This window comes from Mercurialis annua, linkage group LG1-X, assembly GCF_937616625.2.
Source record: "Mercurialis annua linkage group LG1-X, ddMerAnnu1.2, whole genome shotgun sequence".
NCBI classification, from domain to species: domain Eukaryota; kingdom Viridiplantae; phylum Streptophyta; class Magnoliopsida; order Malpighiales; family Euphorbiaceae; genus Mercurialis; species Mercurialis annua.
The window spans coordinates 63032458-63049674 of NC_065570.1; the positions used below are offsets into that span (position 1 = coordinate 63032458).

Below are 17217 nucleotides of genomic sequence, written 5' to 3' on the forward strand. Positions count from 1 at the left end.
CCGGTTCTGAATTGACATGGAACCGTCACTTAGATGGTTGCAAGCCAGTTCTATTACTTTTTTTTTGAACTGTGATTCAGCGGTTCTGAACTTGAACCGTCAAATTATGAATTGTGGCCACCCCAAACATAACCAATGTATGAGATAACACTGTTATTTTATTTGCCAAATACTAATAAAACTAGTTTCCAGGTGCACAAATTTTATGGCGTACCTTTAATTCTTCAAAAAGGAAAAAGAAAAACTCATCTACATTTGTTGTATGTTCCAATTCTCTTTCCTTTTTTATTGTGAAATGCATGTGGTTTAGCTGACATATAAACAAAATATAGGTAAAAGAAGCCTAAGCTAAAGATATAGGTAATAATAATATTAGCCAAGACAAATTTAGGTAGATAACTGTCTAATTTTCTTTTTTCTAAAAATATTAATATAATTATAATTTTACAATTTATAGTATTTATAATAAGATTAATCTTATAAAAATTCACCAATTTTACACGTTTTTTCATTTTAATCACGCAGTTTAAATTTTCTCATTTTCATGCATAAACTAACACTTTTTTTTAAATTCATGCACGGTGTTGAGGTGTCACGGCTCCATTGGTGTAATTCGCTGAGGTGGAGGTCGTTTTACACCAATGAATACCTCAGCACCGTGTATGAATTTGAGAAAAAGTGGTAGTTCGTGCATGAAAATGAGAAAATTTAAATTACGTGATTAAAATGAGAAAACGTGTAAAATTCATGATTTTTTTGATATTAACCTTTTATAATATATTCATCTTAAAATTTCGTTAACATGAGAGTTATAATTGAGTCTAAAAAAACATGAAGGAGCCTCAAGAGCCTGGGTAGAAATATGAGGGTCATTTTTTAGCCTTTTGTCTATTAATAATAATAAAAAGCCTATGATGGTTTAGAAGTTTCTAATTTTTTAAAGAAACTAATTGTGATGAGCCCCGAAATTGAATAAAATATTAAAAGAACAAAGGGTCAACGCACCCCCTAAACTTGTGTCACGGGGTCATCTAACCCAATTTATAGTTTTTTGAGCAACTAACCCCAAAACTCTTCATTTTCGGGTCAAGTAACCCATAATTATATTTTTAAAACACGTAAAATATAAATCGGAGGTGAGAGATGCAAAAAAATAATTAAATACTTCCCTAATTGTTGCGATATAATTATCCTAAATCTGTTTTTTAAAATAAAAATATAAATTATTGGGTTATTTGATCCAAAAATGAAGAGTTTTGGGGTTAGTTGCTCAAAAAACTATAAATTGGGTTAGATGACCCCGTGACACAAGTTCAGGGGGTGCGTTGACCCTTTGTTCAATATTAAAATGCAGAAATATTGTTTACCTTCCCAAAGCCCAAAATTGTTGATAATTTAGAATAAATTGCTACTCTATTGTAGATTATAATTATGTTCCCTTTATTGCTCTTTGATTGAAGTGCAAAAAAGGGCAATTAAGCAAACATAAATTGGAACTTGTACTTGAAGAAACCAAAATGTAGCATCTTTTTGGTGCACTATTAGAAATTAATCCCTTAAAACAAGGGACTAACTCTTATAATGACCAAATTTTAGCACAATGTGCCATATAAAAAAAAGGAGATTCTTACCTAATAATCTATAAAAGTACATGGACTCAATTTAATAATTAATTAAATGTAAGCATATAAAAAACATATGATCTTTTAACATTTAATTGTTTGGGTTTATAATTTTATGGACCCATACGATACGATCACATGAAGCTAAATATGATTAGGACAAGGCATGAAAAATGATCATAAGGATGTTTTTACAATGTCTAGCTTCTAAAGAATATGTATTTTCCCCTCAAAAAAAAAAAAAAGAATATGTATTTTAACTAACATTAGGAATGATGAAATGTGTTTATCTTATTTTATGCTTTATGCTTGGCTTACAAGATTGGTTCCAATTATTAGAAGCATAAGATAAAAGGCTAGTGATTGGGGTGGTATGACTGAAATTGTATTATAATATAATTATAATAATTTTATCTGATTTCTTTTTGTTTTAAAATCATTTTTTATAAATTTATTTGTTGTTTTTAAAATTTATAAATCTATCTCAATTTAATTATTTTGTTATTAATTATATTCATTTTTCCAATCAAGTTAATTGTACATACATTTTACCTTAATATAATATTTATTTATTTATTTTATTTTAAACTTCAAATTTGTTCTTTTTTTCTAACTTCAACTACTAAAAAAATAGAGAATTTAAAATAGAACTCTTATTACTAATATCTTTTTGGATTAGGCCTTATTAAATTTTGCAAATTTAAAAAATGACTTTTGTAATGAATTAAAGTTATTAAACACATCAAAAAATTGTAATTTTGTAACATCTATTGGGTATTACCAAATAAATTATTTAAGAGATAAAGAACACAAGAAATTGTAGAAATAAAAAATTAACTTTGATTACAAATACACCATTTCATTTCACCAGCTTCTTCAGCTAAAACTAAACTAACAATTCAAGACCAAAAAAATAAAATCCAAAATCTCACAATTACAACCAATCTATATATTAAAAATAAAATATAAAACATTATTGTTGCCTAAAGCATATGCTATTGTTTTTGCTACCTTCTTTAGTCCTTCACTCTCTTGTAATATATCAACTTCCCCCTAATTTCACTATACTAATTCACACTTAATTTTCTCAAGAAAATCAATCTACTCAATGAACTTTTTTTCCTTCAAAAAATCTGAAATAGTAGGAATTGCAAATGACTGTTGCTCATATATCCCCACTGATTATATATTGTGTTGCAGATGAGAAATCAAAAAAGAAAATTACATGAAAACATGAAATTGGCTGCATGGATTTGTGTATGCCAATTATAGTGTTGCTGCTACTAAATAATGGTTCCGACGTATCCGAATCCGGTGATGAAGAAGGAAATCGTTTGGAGGAAGAGGTAAATAAAATAGTTGTTCTTTCCATGAACAAAATCATAGCATCCACACAAGAACAGGAATACTCCAAATCCTAGCTCCAATGTGTTGATCCTGTCATTTTTATATAAACAAAATTTGAAAATCATTGAATAGATTATATTAATACTAGCATCCAAATTAATTAATTTTAATAATAACTTTAAGGGCTAATTGATTAAAATTGATATATCAAGGGCTAATTTATAACAAAGTTTGATTGAAGCTAATTGACTATGAACTATAGTTTTAGGGGGCAATTAGTTCTTAAGTCACAGGCCATTTGTCTTCTTACAATCAGAAACAAATAGACAAGGGTTAATATTTTTCCCCCAAATTTAGATCTAAATTACTAATTTACTCTTTAATTTAAAAAAATTGCTATTTTCCACCCAATATTCGGTATTGGATAACTGAAATTCTATTACAATGAGGTTTCAGTTAACTAAAATATTAGGAGGAAATGGTAATTTTATAAAATTTAGGGAAATAATAGTAACTCAGTCCTAAACTGAAGGGAGTTAAAGGTAAATAACCCTAAACAAAACAGCCTAACTTCTCAATTCTCTAGCAAACAAGAAAGTACTAAAAATTCTCAACTACTATACATTCTAAAAACAATTTAAAATTCGAAACTGTTGGGTTTAAAATAATGGGATTTAGTCTTATAGGCAAATAGTACAATAATATGGGATTTGGTATTTTATTAATTTACAGAATTGGCATGATTAAAGCTATCTTTGGCATGATTAAAGCTATCTTATAATATGTCAGCAAATCAGACAAGAACCTAAACAATAATTCAGACAACAAATCCAATTGTGAACAACTAACCACAAAAAAGGGGTGCGCATTCGGTTCGAAATAAACTGATCAAATTAAATTGAACCGAAATAATCAATTTGATTTCGTTTATATAGTCCGAATTTGCACTAAAATTTATTTGAGATGTTTTTATGCCGAAATCGGACGGACTCGAAAAATTAAAATTGAAAAAAAAAAACAATTAATTACCTGTCGGTGAATGTGAATCTTGGTCTTCTAAACAATTTAAGTCCACTCTTTTTGGCATCAGAATTTTTCTGAAGTGTAGTTCCAATTTTTTGGGTAACAACCCACTCATTGGCTCTTCCTGCTTCTAGCAAACCGATGAGTGTCGCCTTTGTTCGGTGCAAAGACATCACATTTTCGAACAGAATCCAATAGAACAGCAAGTGAATTGACCTGCAGATTTTCAACAACATGTTAGTTCTATCAATTTAAGTTGAATGTATTAATTTTGAATATAAAAAATGTAGGGGGCTAATTGGCTATAAAAAATAATTTTGGTGTTTATTGCAAATTGTGCATAAAAGAAGAGTAAAGTAAGTGTACCTTGGTGTGCCGACTGAATTGAGAACTGTAATGATTGAAGGAATGTAAACAGCACCCCAAATTGGAACATAAACTTCAGGGACTAAAATGGTTAAAGGAAGAACCACACAGTAGAACATAAATGTGACCCAATGAGCTATGATTTTTCTCACGAAGAAGAAGCTGTAGATCACATATACTTTCTTCCAGAATTTCACTTTCTGTAATTCACACTCAAATTAGAAACTTCCAATAATTTAAAATAATAAGAATTTTGGATCACTTTACACCCTAATTTGATGATGATCTACATGGTTAAAGGTGTAAACTGACCCAAAATCGATAAACTATGAATGTTTTTGTTGAAAACCACGAACTTATATTTTTTTATCTTTTGTGCTAAGTTGGAGGGTGTAATGAACTTTTGTTGAGTTGAATTGTAAATTGATTGAACCAACCTGATTTCTAACAATTTCCATCACCATTTTCCTGAAAAGATTAGCAGGACCACATGACCATCTGTGTTGCTGAAATCTGAAGGCCTTGAAAGTACTCGGAAGTTCACTTTTTGCCTACAAAATATAATAAAATTTAATGATCAATTAACTAACTCCCATAATCATGTAATTACATAGAAAAATGAATGAAATTTCACTGAATTTTCAATCTAAACCCGATTAATTGAGCCATACCGACAGATGGGAGTGTGCATTCAATAGTTTGATTTGGTAGTAACAATATCAAAATCGATACATTTTTGAAGAAATAACAAAATAAATGCATTTCGGTTCCGTTTCCAGTTTTTGGTTTTACCGAAGTACATTAACATTTTTTTTTAAAAATTGAATGATAAATAAAAAGAGCAATCAAAAGATATTAAATTTAGAAATCAAATATAGGCCACATTGTAATGTAGTATGCATTTTAGCACATAGTACTTTAAAAAAGTATTACTACTAATTTTAAAGAAATAGCAAAAAATTTAAAAAACAAAATTGTTTAATTTTTCGATTGATATGGTACACACTCTACTCTACCGTCCGTATAAAAATGAGAATTTACGGACGACATATTAATTTTTGGTAAAAGTAAAAGGAAAATGTGAAAATACCTGGAGATCACCAAGATAAATAAATTTCCAGCCTCTCAAACTAGCTCGGACAGCAAGATCCATATCTTCAACAGTAGTTCTGTCTTTCCATCCACCAGCCTCATTAATTGCAGCAATTCTCCATACTCCAGCAGTCCCTGCGACATTACATTTTCTTATTATTATTACCACATTCTACTCATTAATACACCACATGCTGTCTCACATTTCGAATTTCGGTAGGTTCAACCCGGGACCCTTAATTTTTTACAGTCAAGTACATATAGTATTAAATTTATATGAATTCAGACCCATTTTTTCTAGACCTATAGAAAATTTTGATAAAAAAACAATAAAATAAATTTACAGAACATAATAAAATATTCAAACCGGGCTGAGCGGGCCGGGCGGATATCCAATAAATGTGGAGCTCTAGTTCTAGCATGTACCACCCAAATGGCATTTAGTCAAAAAAAAGCATGAACATTATGATAGATAAGAAATGCATATTCACCCAATACAATACCTTAATTCATAATAATAATAATAATAACTGTAAACATCTCACAATAAATAAAATCAACCAATTTTTTTAATCTCCAAATATGAATTACTACATACTTTTATTAATTTAAAATAAAAGGAAAATTAGAATAATTAAATTTTACCATTAAACCCAAAGAAGGCATGAGTTGCGGATCCAACTTCTTGCTCCACTGTAAAATGATAATCTAATGACATCTCTTGCATTCTTGTCAACAGGCATTCATCTGCATTCACTGCATCAATTCCAAAAATCATTGATTAAGTAAAAGTATGCAACTTGTTGGTCTATTATTGGTCATATAAAATTAATGATTATATGAGATACTACTTGTTAAGGTTAATAATAAAAATTAACCGTTTACTTTTTGTCCTAACGTGACTCAAATTAGATTTCGCCACGTCACATAAAGAATCTATCTCTTTATCCAAATAATTTTAATTTGTTTATTTTTATAATGTACTCGTAGTAAACTAGAGAGAGTACAGAAAAAAAATAAAAATTGGAGTGTCGGCAATTAGACGAGAGGGACCCACGTATGGGCTTCTTCACTTGCAAAAAAACAGCACGTGACAGAGAAGTGGAGGTCTGCTACTGAAAAATGACAAAATTACCCCGCCAAATCTATTTCATGTGCAATTTCATCCATAGTAAACTGACGTGTGATTGACCATGTGTGCTAAAGAGAGAGATTCAAGAACTCTAATTTTGTTTTCTTGCACTAAAATGACGAGAATAAAGCCCTGAAACTTTTGCAGCTTTTATGCTTGAAATTTGGAGGATTTTCCGGATTGCAATTAGACAAATTTAATTAATTCGATTTGGCCACAAAGGAAATAAAAACAAGAATAATAATAAAAATAGATGTACGTGTAGGAGATTATTTTCTGCCAATTAAGGAGTTAATTGAGGTAGGATTGCTATTGGATTGATACATCAATATATGGTCAGAATAGTTCAAATTATATTAATTATTCGTGACAAATTAATTAAATAATTTGAGCTCTATAGAAATGAACTAATTAAATTAGTCGATTAATTCGGTCAAACCAATTAACAAATAAAAAATAATTATAAAATATAAAAATTGGGTTAATTCGGTTAACCAATTTTTTAAAATTCAAAACCAAAACCGAACTGAAATTCTTTATAAACCAAATCTAACTGACCAAAGTATCATATTAATATATTTTTTAAATCAAATTATACAAAATAGATTGGTACATTTAATTTCGGTTAATTTTAGCTCACCCATAGCTATGATGTTAATAATATGATATATTTAATTAATGAATGATACTTGTATCATAATTTTAGTGATGAATGAGGTAATAGACAATGATTTAGTTTTATAAGTAGAGTACTAATTTTGGATTGGGGAAGAAGTATAATTCCATCTCAACACTTTAAATTTAGATGAATTGTTAACATATGCATCTTTTCTTTAAGAAGCATGTGGGCCCTATCACCGTTGATGTACGGTGATTAGAACGCCAAATGTCACAATCAAGATGGCCACGTTAGTCAGGGAAAAGTGAACATTATCCCGTGATTGGTGGATTTATAAAGGACCCCACATTAACCCCATGCAAGAAGTAAAAATAGTAGTTGTAGTAGTTTCTCTACTACATTACCCTCAATGAATAAAGCAAGAATTATAAAAGACCATACCTAGACCACCGACACTCCTTAATAGTTACTATCTTTTTATTATTAAAAATAAATAATCAACCATTCCACTCTTTAATAAATTAAATAAATAATACAAATTGATTAAAATTGTCATTAAATATTATTGGCAACTTCAACTTTAGGTATAGCTTATCAATCAAAGCATGGTATCATCGGTATTACTTTATGTGAAATTATAAAGTTTTCGAGTTTAATAACTCAACATGACTATAATAATTTATACATATAAAATTTATTATTTTCGTGGTGAATGTAATAAAATAGAACAATTTTTTGATAAAATAGAGTTGTAAAAACCAAATTGAACTGAAGAGTTCGGTTATGTTAAATTTTGGACAAAGTCAAGATTTAATATAAACCGAATCAGATAATCGAACCAAACTAACAAATGTCGAGCAAACTAAGTGGTTAAAGCGGTTTGAGAGTTTTGGTTCTGATAGATTGGCTTGAAAATTTTAATTTAGTTCGATTTAAATAATAAAAATTTAAGTTGGGTTTGATTTGAACCTAATGCACACCTCTAAATACTACCGACACAAATGACAAGGTATCTATGGAGCCCAGCTATTAAGGCATTAATGAATCAAAATGTCTATCATATCAAAAAGAGTTAATGAACTAAAATCAAATTAGAAAGGGAAAAATGGGACATACCAAATCTCCAACGAGCTTGAACAAGAGCAACATCAGGATTATGAATCAAGAAAGGAATGGCTCGTCTCAAGAAATCCGGTTCGGGTTGAAAATCGGCGTCGAAAATGACCACATATTCACAATGTTTCACATAACTTCTTTTTAATCCTTCTTTTAAAGCTCCAGCTTTGTATCCTCCTCTTGATTCTCTTATTTGATACCTTATATTTACTCCTTTGCTTGCCCATCTTTGGCACTCTAATTCTACCATTTGCTGTATCCACCAATCAGAATTTTCAATTATTTCACCATTTTAACCAAAACCAACCAAATAACTTTTTAAATCCATTCACTTCTTCCCTTCAACTTATACGAAAGATCAATATAGTTCAATTTTTTAGTTTTGAACAAAAACACTCATAATTTGTAAATTTTGAGTAAGTTTACACCCTTGACCATCTAGAAAGATATCAAATTAGGACATATATCTTACTCAAAATTAACAAACTCTAAATTTGTTTGTCTAAAATTACGAAGTTAGATTCCTTCGATCTTCTACATTAAGTTAGAGAAACGAAATGAACCTTTGTTATTTTTTAAGTGCATAATACGTTATACGGAAATAAAAAAGTTGAAATAAAAATATAAGACTCATTAAATTTTCGTAGAAACAAAACACCAAAATACATTATAAATGTGAGGTTCTAAATTTTTTTTTCTTCTGTAAATGAAAATAAAACGCCAAAATATACAACCAGATAAATTTCTGTGCAATATAAAATAGAACTAGTAAAAGTGTTAATTTAAGCACAAAGAAAAATGTCGGTCTCAGTTTCTTCAAGAAGCAAAAAGAACAGTTAAAAAAGTATTTTAATTTATGAATTAACCTTGACTTCCGGGTCGGTTGAATCATCAAGAACTTGGATCACTAACCGATCAGCCGGCCAAGAAAGATTAGAAGCTGCTCCAATGGACACTTTATAAACCTGTCAAACCCCAAAAAACAACAACAGAAAACAACATTATTAAAACTTACAAAACAAAAAAAAAGCAACAAAAATGCCAAAAAACACAACAAAATGTCATAAAAATACCTCTCTTTCATTAAACATAGGGATTTGGACAAGAACAAACGGAAATTCAGAATTCCCAGATTCCAAATCATCCTTCATGGGTTCCCAATTGTAACGTTTTTCAGGTTTTTTCCAGAAAAGCTTAACCAAAACTATTACAATACCCATGTAAAGCCGCTCCATTAGAAGCATAAGTGACATAGCTAAGCAAATGTAAACAGAAAGCTGTAACAGAGGGACTATCAATGGAGTTTTAATCAATTCCCAAATCAGAAAAAGCTGAGCTCCAATATCATTGCTCGAAACCTGAAATGATTCTGGTATCATTATCAGTTTTGGTGAATCTTCCGCCATTTTTATCGAGCTTTCTCTCTCTAGAAAAAAAAAACAGAGTATGAAAATCTAAAGATCTAAATTATGGGTTTTGAATTTGATGAATGTGGGTGAAATGGGTTTGGCTCAAATCGTAAGAAAAAACTCAAAAATCTGTTCTTCTTCCTCTGAATTTGCTATACCCAGAAAGGAAAAATAACAGATTTTTTTGTAGTATTTTTTAAAAAAATCCCTCTCAATCCCTCTCTCTCTCTAAAATCTTCTGTCAAAGCTAAATGATTCTGTTAATTGTTACAGAAAAATGAAGCAGAGACGCAAAAGCATTGAGACAGAGTGAGAGGGAAAAAACAGAGAGAGGTGTAATGAGTGAAAGAGAAGAGCAGTTTATATATATAGAGAGATTAATTATTGCTGCTAATTTTGGAGTTTTAATTATTACTCTTCTATTTCCAGCAGTAATAATAATTTTAGAATCACTATTATTATCTTCTAAAATTAGATTCATTTTACTGGTTTTTTTTTACTTCTGTATTTTAGAAAATATTACTTTCTATCTCAAATAGATACTAGTAAATTTAGAACATATATATACTAAAACATTTTGTTTATTTAAATAAAATCAGATAATTTTTAAATTAAATATTTTTTATGTTTATATTTAATATAATAATACTTTTTGCGGTATAGTAGAGTCGTATACTTTCACTTTATCGAAGAGTTGAAGAAAACATAATTTTTTTAATGATAGAAAACATAATCAATATTCTAAATTGTATCCCTCCGGTTTATAATATTTGCTGATTTTAAAAATAAAAATGATTTGGAATCTTATAAGGGAGAATTATTAAGTACCATTTTCTTAATTTATCTCAAATAAATAATTTAGTGAGCTTAAAAAAATAAGTCAAACATAAAACTAATCATAATTAATATGAATATTTTAATAAAAGTATATTAGATCAAGACACATTTTTTTATCTTTTATTTATGTGAAATAGCAAAAAACAACAAATATTATGGATCTGATTTTTTTCTTTATATTTTCACACCGTTGTAAAATATAGTCACTAATTATGATGTTCTTATACATTTTAAAATTTGAAAATATATACTTACAACAACATACAAAAAATTATTAGTTATTTATTAAACCTGGACAAAAAAATTGAGATAAAAAATATAAAAAGTTGACAATTCTATAGGAGGTGAACGTAATATTTATTTTTTCAAAAATTATTGTATCTAAAATAAATAAAATAATAATCGTTCAAAGAATATATGACTACTTATAATTTAAAAAATAAAATTATTATTTATGAATTATGGATCATATGAGTTATTTATAATTAGATATTTTAATTTTAAATAAACCAGTTTTATTTATTTATTTATTTAATATTAAAATATAAAAATATAATTTTTTTAAAAGAACGTACATAAAAATTAATAATTTATATTTGATCTTAGGTGATAATGTTTTTTCACATAATTTTATTGCTATAGTAATTGAAAAAAACTGTTGTTAGACTTTTTAGCTGTAACAACTAGAAGTGTGTGTAATAGTCTGTAAAATATGTGGAGTGTTCATGGCACCAAAGAATATGCCTGCATGGAGGGTGAAACTGTAATTTTTGGATAATCAATATTTTTAGTTGGATTAGTTTATTTAGTGACTGTTTGGTTTAAGGTTAGAAATGAGAATGAGAATCAGAATCAGAATGGAAATGATTGAAAATAAAAATGATTATTTTTATTCGTTGTTCGATTCAAAAGTAGTGAGAAATGGAAATAGTTAGAGTTTAATAAAAAAAAAATTAATTTATTAAAACTATTTTTAATAAAATGACGATGAAGTGGCTTAATATGGTTGAGTCTAGTGAATGAGAATACATCCAATGGTAAGTGGCCAACGTTTATGAAGTTTCATTTATAGAATTTCAGGTTCTAGGGTAGAGTGAATTATAGGGACCGTATCTGATTCCGTATATAAAGATACTTGAAAAAAAAAGGGCTATGCAATGCTAGTGCTGTGCACTTGAAGAATTCTATTAAAATTTTGGGATTAAATGGTTCTATTAAATCTTTGATAAAAAAAAATTGTTCTGTTATCTATCCAATGATCCAAAAAAAATAAAGAGCAAATTATTATGAAATCCCTCACATTGATATAATTCACATTTTATTTCCTCTTATTTGAAAATTAAACTATACGGCCCCTCACTTTTGCTTCCGTCAACATTTTAGTTCCTCCATCAATTTTTAGTGTTAGTCAACGAAGTCAAAGGACTTATGGATAAATTAACTATCAAACCTGAGGGACAAAATTGTTGACAAAAACAAAAGTGAGGATGAAATCGTTGAGAAAAACAAGAGTGGAGGATCATATAGTTTCGTTGACTAATATTCAAAATGGACGGAAGGACTAAATCGTTGACAAAAATAAAAGTGAGGGGCTATATAGTTCAGTTTTCAAACAAGAAGGACTAACCTGTGAATTATGTCAAATGTGAGGGGTGTCATAGTAATTTGCTAAAAAATAAATGAACAAAGGGATCACTTTACCCCCTCAACTTGGTACAAAGTATCAAAAACGTCCAAATCTGAAAAACTGGATCACTTTTACCCCGAACTTAACAAAACCGGCTCAAAAACCCTCATATGCTGATATGGCATTTTAATTGGAAAGTGGATTTCTAATTTATTCTAATTAATCATATTTAAATATTAATTAATCAATAATTAAATCCTAATTAATTTAGGGGCCTTTTTGAATTTTTTTTCAAAAAAGAATCAAATTTTTTTCGATTTCTGGCAAGGAAGAGCTCCTCCTAGCCGGAGAAGAGGGATTGCTGCTGCTCTAATCTGTTCTCTAAATAACAGACCCGATTTGTTCTTCAGAGAACATATTGGGATCTGTTCTTAAACAGATCCCAATATGTTCTGTTTCAATTTTTTTTTTTTAAAAAACTTTAATTTTTTTTGTTAAAATTGTAAAATTTGGAGGTTAATTTGTTATATATACAAAATTTGGGGTTTAATTTATTATATAAAGTTTTTAATTAAAAGGATTAATTTTTTTAATTATTAGATATTAATTTAAAATGTTAAAAAAAACGTTAGGATTATGCCATAAAAAATCACCGAGGGTAAAACAAATCATCATCAAAACTAGAGAGTGTGTCTCACTCTCATGGGTGAGAATGGTCAGGATAAAAGTGACCATTTTTTTCCTAATTTTGACGTTTTCAAACAAATAGAGCCATATGTTAGTATAGATAGCAGTAAGCAAACTGTTGATTAATCGACTTAATATAAACTGAATCAATTAAATTATGGTATATTTTAGTCGAACCGACCTAATTAATCATTTAAATTAAAAAAATTAAATAAATTAACTAAAATTTTATAAATATAAAGAGAAACTAAGTAAATTAATCGCTTAATTCAATTAAATAGATAAAATATAAAGAATATAACATCTAACACAAGTGATGACCTCTCTTCCTCAGTTGGCTTAGGTTGCGCAATTTCAACTGCATATTCAAACCGTTAATAATTTTTTTTATATAAAACACAGGAAAAAACAGTGGACTATTGGTTAACCATATAGTTACTAATTTTTAACCAAAAAATTAAGTAATGGTTAACCATATAGTTAATAATATTAACAACTAATATTTAATTAACACATCTAAAAAATAAATAGTAATATAAATTCAATTAATAAAATTATAAGCGTACATCTTTTAATGATTAGTGGAAAAAGTTCCGGGTGAAGAACGCACGTTCCCGTGGAATTGTAACTGTCCGCCTCAAGATACGAAGGATCACATCGCCAGAAGAAGTTCCCAAAATACCATTCGTAGCCGGGCAACTATCAAAGAACCATGTTTGAAATACCAAAGGAAACCCATCATATCAAACTTGATTAGGAGGTAAACCAGTTTTAGAATTCTTCTTTAAAAAATCACATCTTTTCACAAAACTTAATTTGCTTTTCAAAAATTCAATCGTTCTTTGAAACAAGTTTTTACCCCATGAAAAAATTTCAAAATCACCATTCCCAACAATATTGATATGTTCATCACGAATGAAGAAATACGGCTTGTTATTATATAAAAGTAGCTCAACGAAATACAAAACAACAACTTTTAAACCCTCATCTTCGTTTGACCAACGTGTTAGTAAAAAACAGTCCTCAAAGCATTTTGTAGTAACTTTTGAAACATTCCCAAAACAGTTTGACTTAAAATCAGACTCAGAATTTAAAAACAGCCACTTGTCAAAATTACCACAACACGTAAGACCCGTTATTAATGAAAATTCATAAATTGAAAATTTAAGCAACTCCTGTGAAACCTTAATCCAAAACTCGTAAAAACAGGTTGCTTAATCTCTCTCAACAATAAAACATGAATCAATTACGATTGAAATTTAAAATCCTTCATATCTAGAAATTTTCCAAAACATGTAGATGAAATTTTGCTAACTTTTCTGTAATCAAAGTTTTTTTAATGTTGGAAATGACATTTTCACCGGCATGATGGGTAACTTTAACAGTAAAATGGTCTGAAGGTTTTATGAAATATTCTCTGTCCTACATACAAATCATTTTTATAGCAAAAACAAGTACATGCAAACAATCCAAGTTATAGACTAAAATCAAATATAAACAACAGCACAAGCTTTATGCGATTCTTACTAAAACGAACCAAACACTTACTACACAAGTTTCCCTTCATGTGGCTCGTCTATGTTTTCCGAGGCACGAGTTTGGGTTCTTTGGTGATCAGACTCTAAGGGGAATCAAACACAAACAACAAAAAAAATATAAATTCTTTGTAAAAGTTATTAAACCATATAACAAATAGATAAACAAATTAAAACTACCTTAGTAGGTAAAACTGAATGAACAACAACCTTATTCGTCCTCTTATGAGGGATTTCAAAATCATTGTCATCATCTTCACGAACAAGCTTTCTGTAATTCTTCAATGCCGCCGGAATTCCAACAAAATCGATTTTTCTTTTGCTAGAATTGGGATTAGATGTCGATTTATTCATTTTTTTTACGCGGGGGGGGGGGGGGGGGGGGGCTGACCTAGTGAAAACCACTGTGAAATCAAATTCTAAAAAAACTACTCAAATGGCAAGTATGATAGAAAAGAAAACCGGAGTTTTAAAAGAAAACCAGAGTTTTAGTGGAGAAAAAATAAGCCGAAAATCTCGCCACAATCATGACATGCAAACCTTCTCAACCAACTCAATCGTATTTCTCTGATTTTAAAAATATAAAAATTGAAAAAAGAAAGCTTAAAATTCGAAAAACAGAAAGTGAAATGACAATTTTCAGCTTTGAAAATAAAGGCCGTAAAAAACTAAATACTTTGGGCTAAGCCCGTGTTCTGTCTAAAAAGGTCTTTATATATTAGTTTAGACATCGATTTTCTTTTAATCTTTCAGATTGGAAAAATCTCATAAATTTACTTGTGTCGCTTGCATCTTAACGATTATTAATCTTATATTTTTGTTTAATAAACTAAGTTAAAGTTGTTGATTACTTTATTAAAATTATTTATACTTTTATTATATATATTTATCATTGTTAATAGTTAATATTTGATTTATTTAAATAAATAATTATAAAATATATTTATATTATATATTTTGAATTGTCTTAAATAAACATATTAGTATACATGCATATATGCATGCAGCCGCAGGTTTTAGAGATGGATACATGCATATATACATATTAGGCCTCCTCCCCGATGTGGCCCAACGTTATATTTTATTGGCCATTTTTTTTCTCAAAACAAATTAGTAAAAACATTCCATTTTTTAAAATAACTGTAATTTTTATTTTATTAAAAAATAAAAAATATCTCATTCTTTTTAGCATTTTTGTTTTTTTACTCTAAAATCTATTTTATCATAATAATATTTATTTTTAATTATTTTTTACTCTAAATATTTTTTTAATGGATTAATATCATATGTCTCTTCTCTGTCCATCTTTTCTCTATTTTTTTCCTTTTTTCTTCGCCGCTTCGCCGTCGTTCCTTCGTCAATCTGTTGTTGTTATGCCATCACTCCGCCGTCCTTTTATATTTAATTTTAGCATATTTTTCTTAACTCGTGGTAATTAACTACTATTTATTAATAACTCTCAAATCTAAAAAAATTTACTCTTGAATTTTTCAGTTTCAGATCTAAAAATCTGCATAAAAATGATTTTCTGTAGAAAATAATGCTTGATTATTATATCGGTAACAGCGACAGTATTATATCAGTACCATAATACTACAGAGAAAAATAATGGCTTGCTTATCATATATCGGTATCATAAATGTTATTATATTGGTATCATAATATTATCATATCAGTATCATAATATTATACGAGTATGCTAATCGTACGGTAGGTTATGATAATAGTATATGATACAGTTATAATAATAGGTAGATAAGGTTATGATAATAGTATGATAAGATTTATGATAATAATATGATAAGGTTATTGATAATAGTATGATAAGGTTATGATATCGTTATGATAAAGTACATCAAGATAACATTTTAATAATTTTTATGATACTGTTATGATAAAGTATATTATGATAATGTTATGATTATTTTTATAAAATAGGTTATGATAATAGTATGATAAAGTACGAAAGATAATTTTTATAAAAAAAATTATGATATCGAAATGATAATGTCATTGATACCTATATGATAACGGAGTAAAATAATAGTAATTATTTTAATACCGAGAGTAAAAATATAAATGTGGGAAAACATGAGATATTTTTTGTAATTTTTTGTATTGAGGTAAAAAGTGCAAATATTTTTATTTTTAGATAAATATTTAAATTTTTCTTTTTTTTTCCTTAAAGATACGACACAGTTATTAACAAAAAGTTAAAAGATTTATAATAATTTATTTTTGTATTTTGTATTTTATTTTTATTTTTGTCTATAAAAAATACATTAGATATTTGAAAGATATATTATTAACATATATTTAATATGGAGCATACATATGTATGTTTTCTTTTTGAATATTTTTAACCGGTTTTAAGTTTTTTTCATCATTTTTTTTATCTTTTCTTTACAAATTTTAGTATAACAAATTAACAATCATACATTTCATTTCAAAAAAAAAAACAATCATACATTTGTTTGCCTTATATAGCCATATACTCAATGACAATGTTAGAATCCTTTTCTAAAATGTGATCTATATAATTGTCAACTAATACATAGAAAGAAAAGTGACCAAAATCTTTTTGAAATTTGGCAAAAAAAATGATTTTCAGAAGTTTCTTAAAATAAAAGTTAAAAACAGACAGTGCTCTAATTTAGGAGCCAAATTCCCTCCTAACCGTTACCCTATACTATAAAACAAACTAGAGAGTTTTATTATTAACAAATTAAAGAAAATAAATCTTCCTCAAGCTACATTTATGTATAGATTTATAGCAATTGTAATTTTTGGGAAAAGAACTACTAG

The 17217-nt window shown here is 28.1% G+C and overlaps 1 protein-coding gene across 1 annotated transcript; it reads right to left on the reverse strand.

Moving 5' to 3' along the window:
* Positions 1-2439: 2439 nt before the first annotated feature.
* On the reverse strand, positions 2440-10067 carry LOC126686884 (glucomannan 4-beta-mannosyltransferase 2). Its single transcript, XM_050381168.2, has 9 exons — positions 9391-10067; positions 9184-9282; positions 8318-8570; positions 6096-6206; positions 5449-5585; positions 4796-4909; positions 4359-4558; positions 3999-4208; positions 2440-3059 (listed from the first exon to the last, which is right to left on the reverse strand). Exons 1-9 carry the CDS (start codon positions 9721-9723, stop codon positions 2906-2908), a joined length of 1611 nt encoding a protein of 536 aa, XP_050237125.1. The 5' UTR covers positions 9724-10067; the 3' UTR covers positions 2440-2905.
* Between the last annotated feature and the right edge of the window lie 7150 nt (positions 10068-17217).

Bases quoted from the DNA above. Each gene is read 5' to 3' on its own strand.
- LOC126686884 (XM_050381168.2), bottom strand. From the start codon at position 9,723: ATGGCGGAAGATTCACCAAAACTGATAATGATACCAGAATCATTTCAG. The intron at 9,283-9,390 runs GTATTTTTATGA...GGGGTTTGACAG, and splicing joins CTATGTTTAATGAAAGAGAG to GTTTATAAAGTGTCCATTGG. The intron at 4,209-4,358 runs GTACACTTACTT...GAAAATCTGCAG, and splicing joins AATTCAGTCGGCACACCAAG to GTCAATTCACTTGCTGTTCT.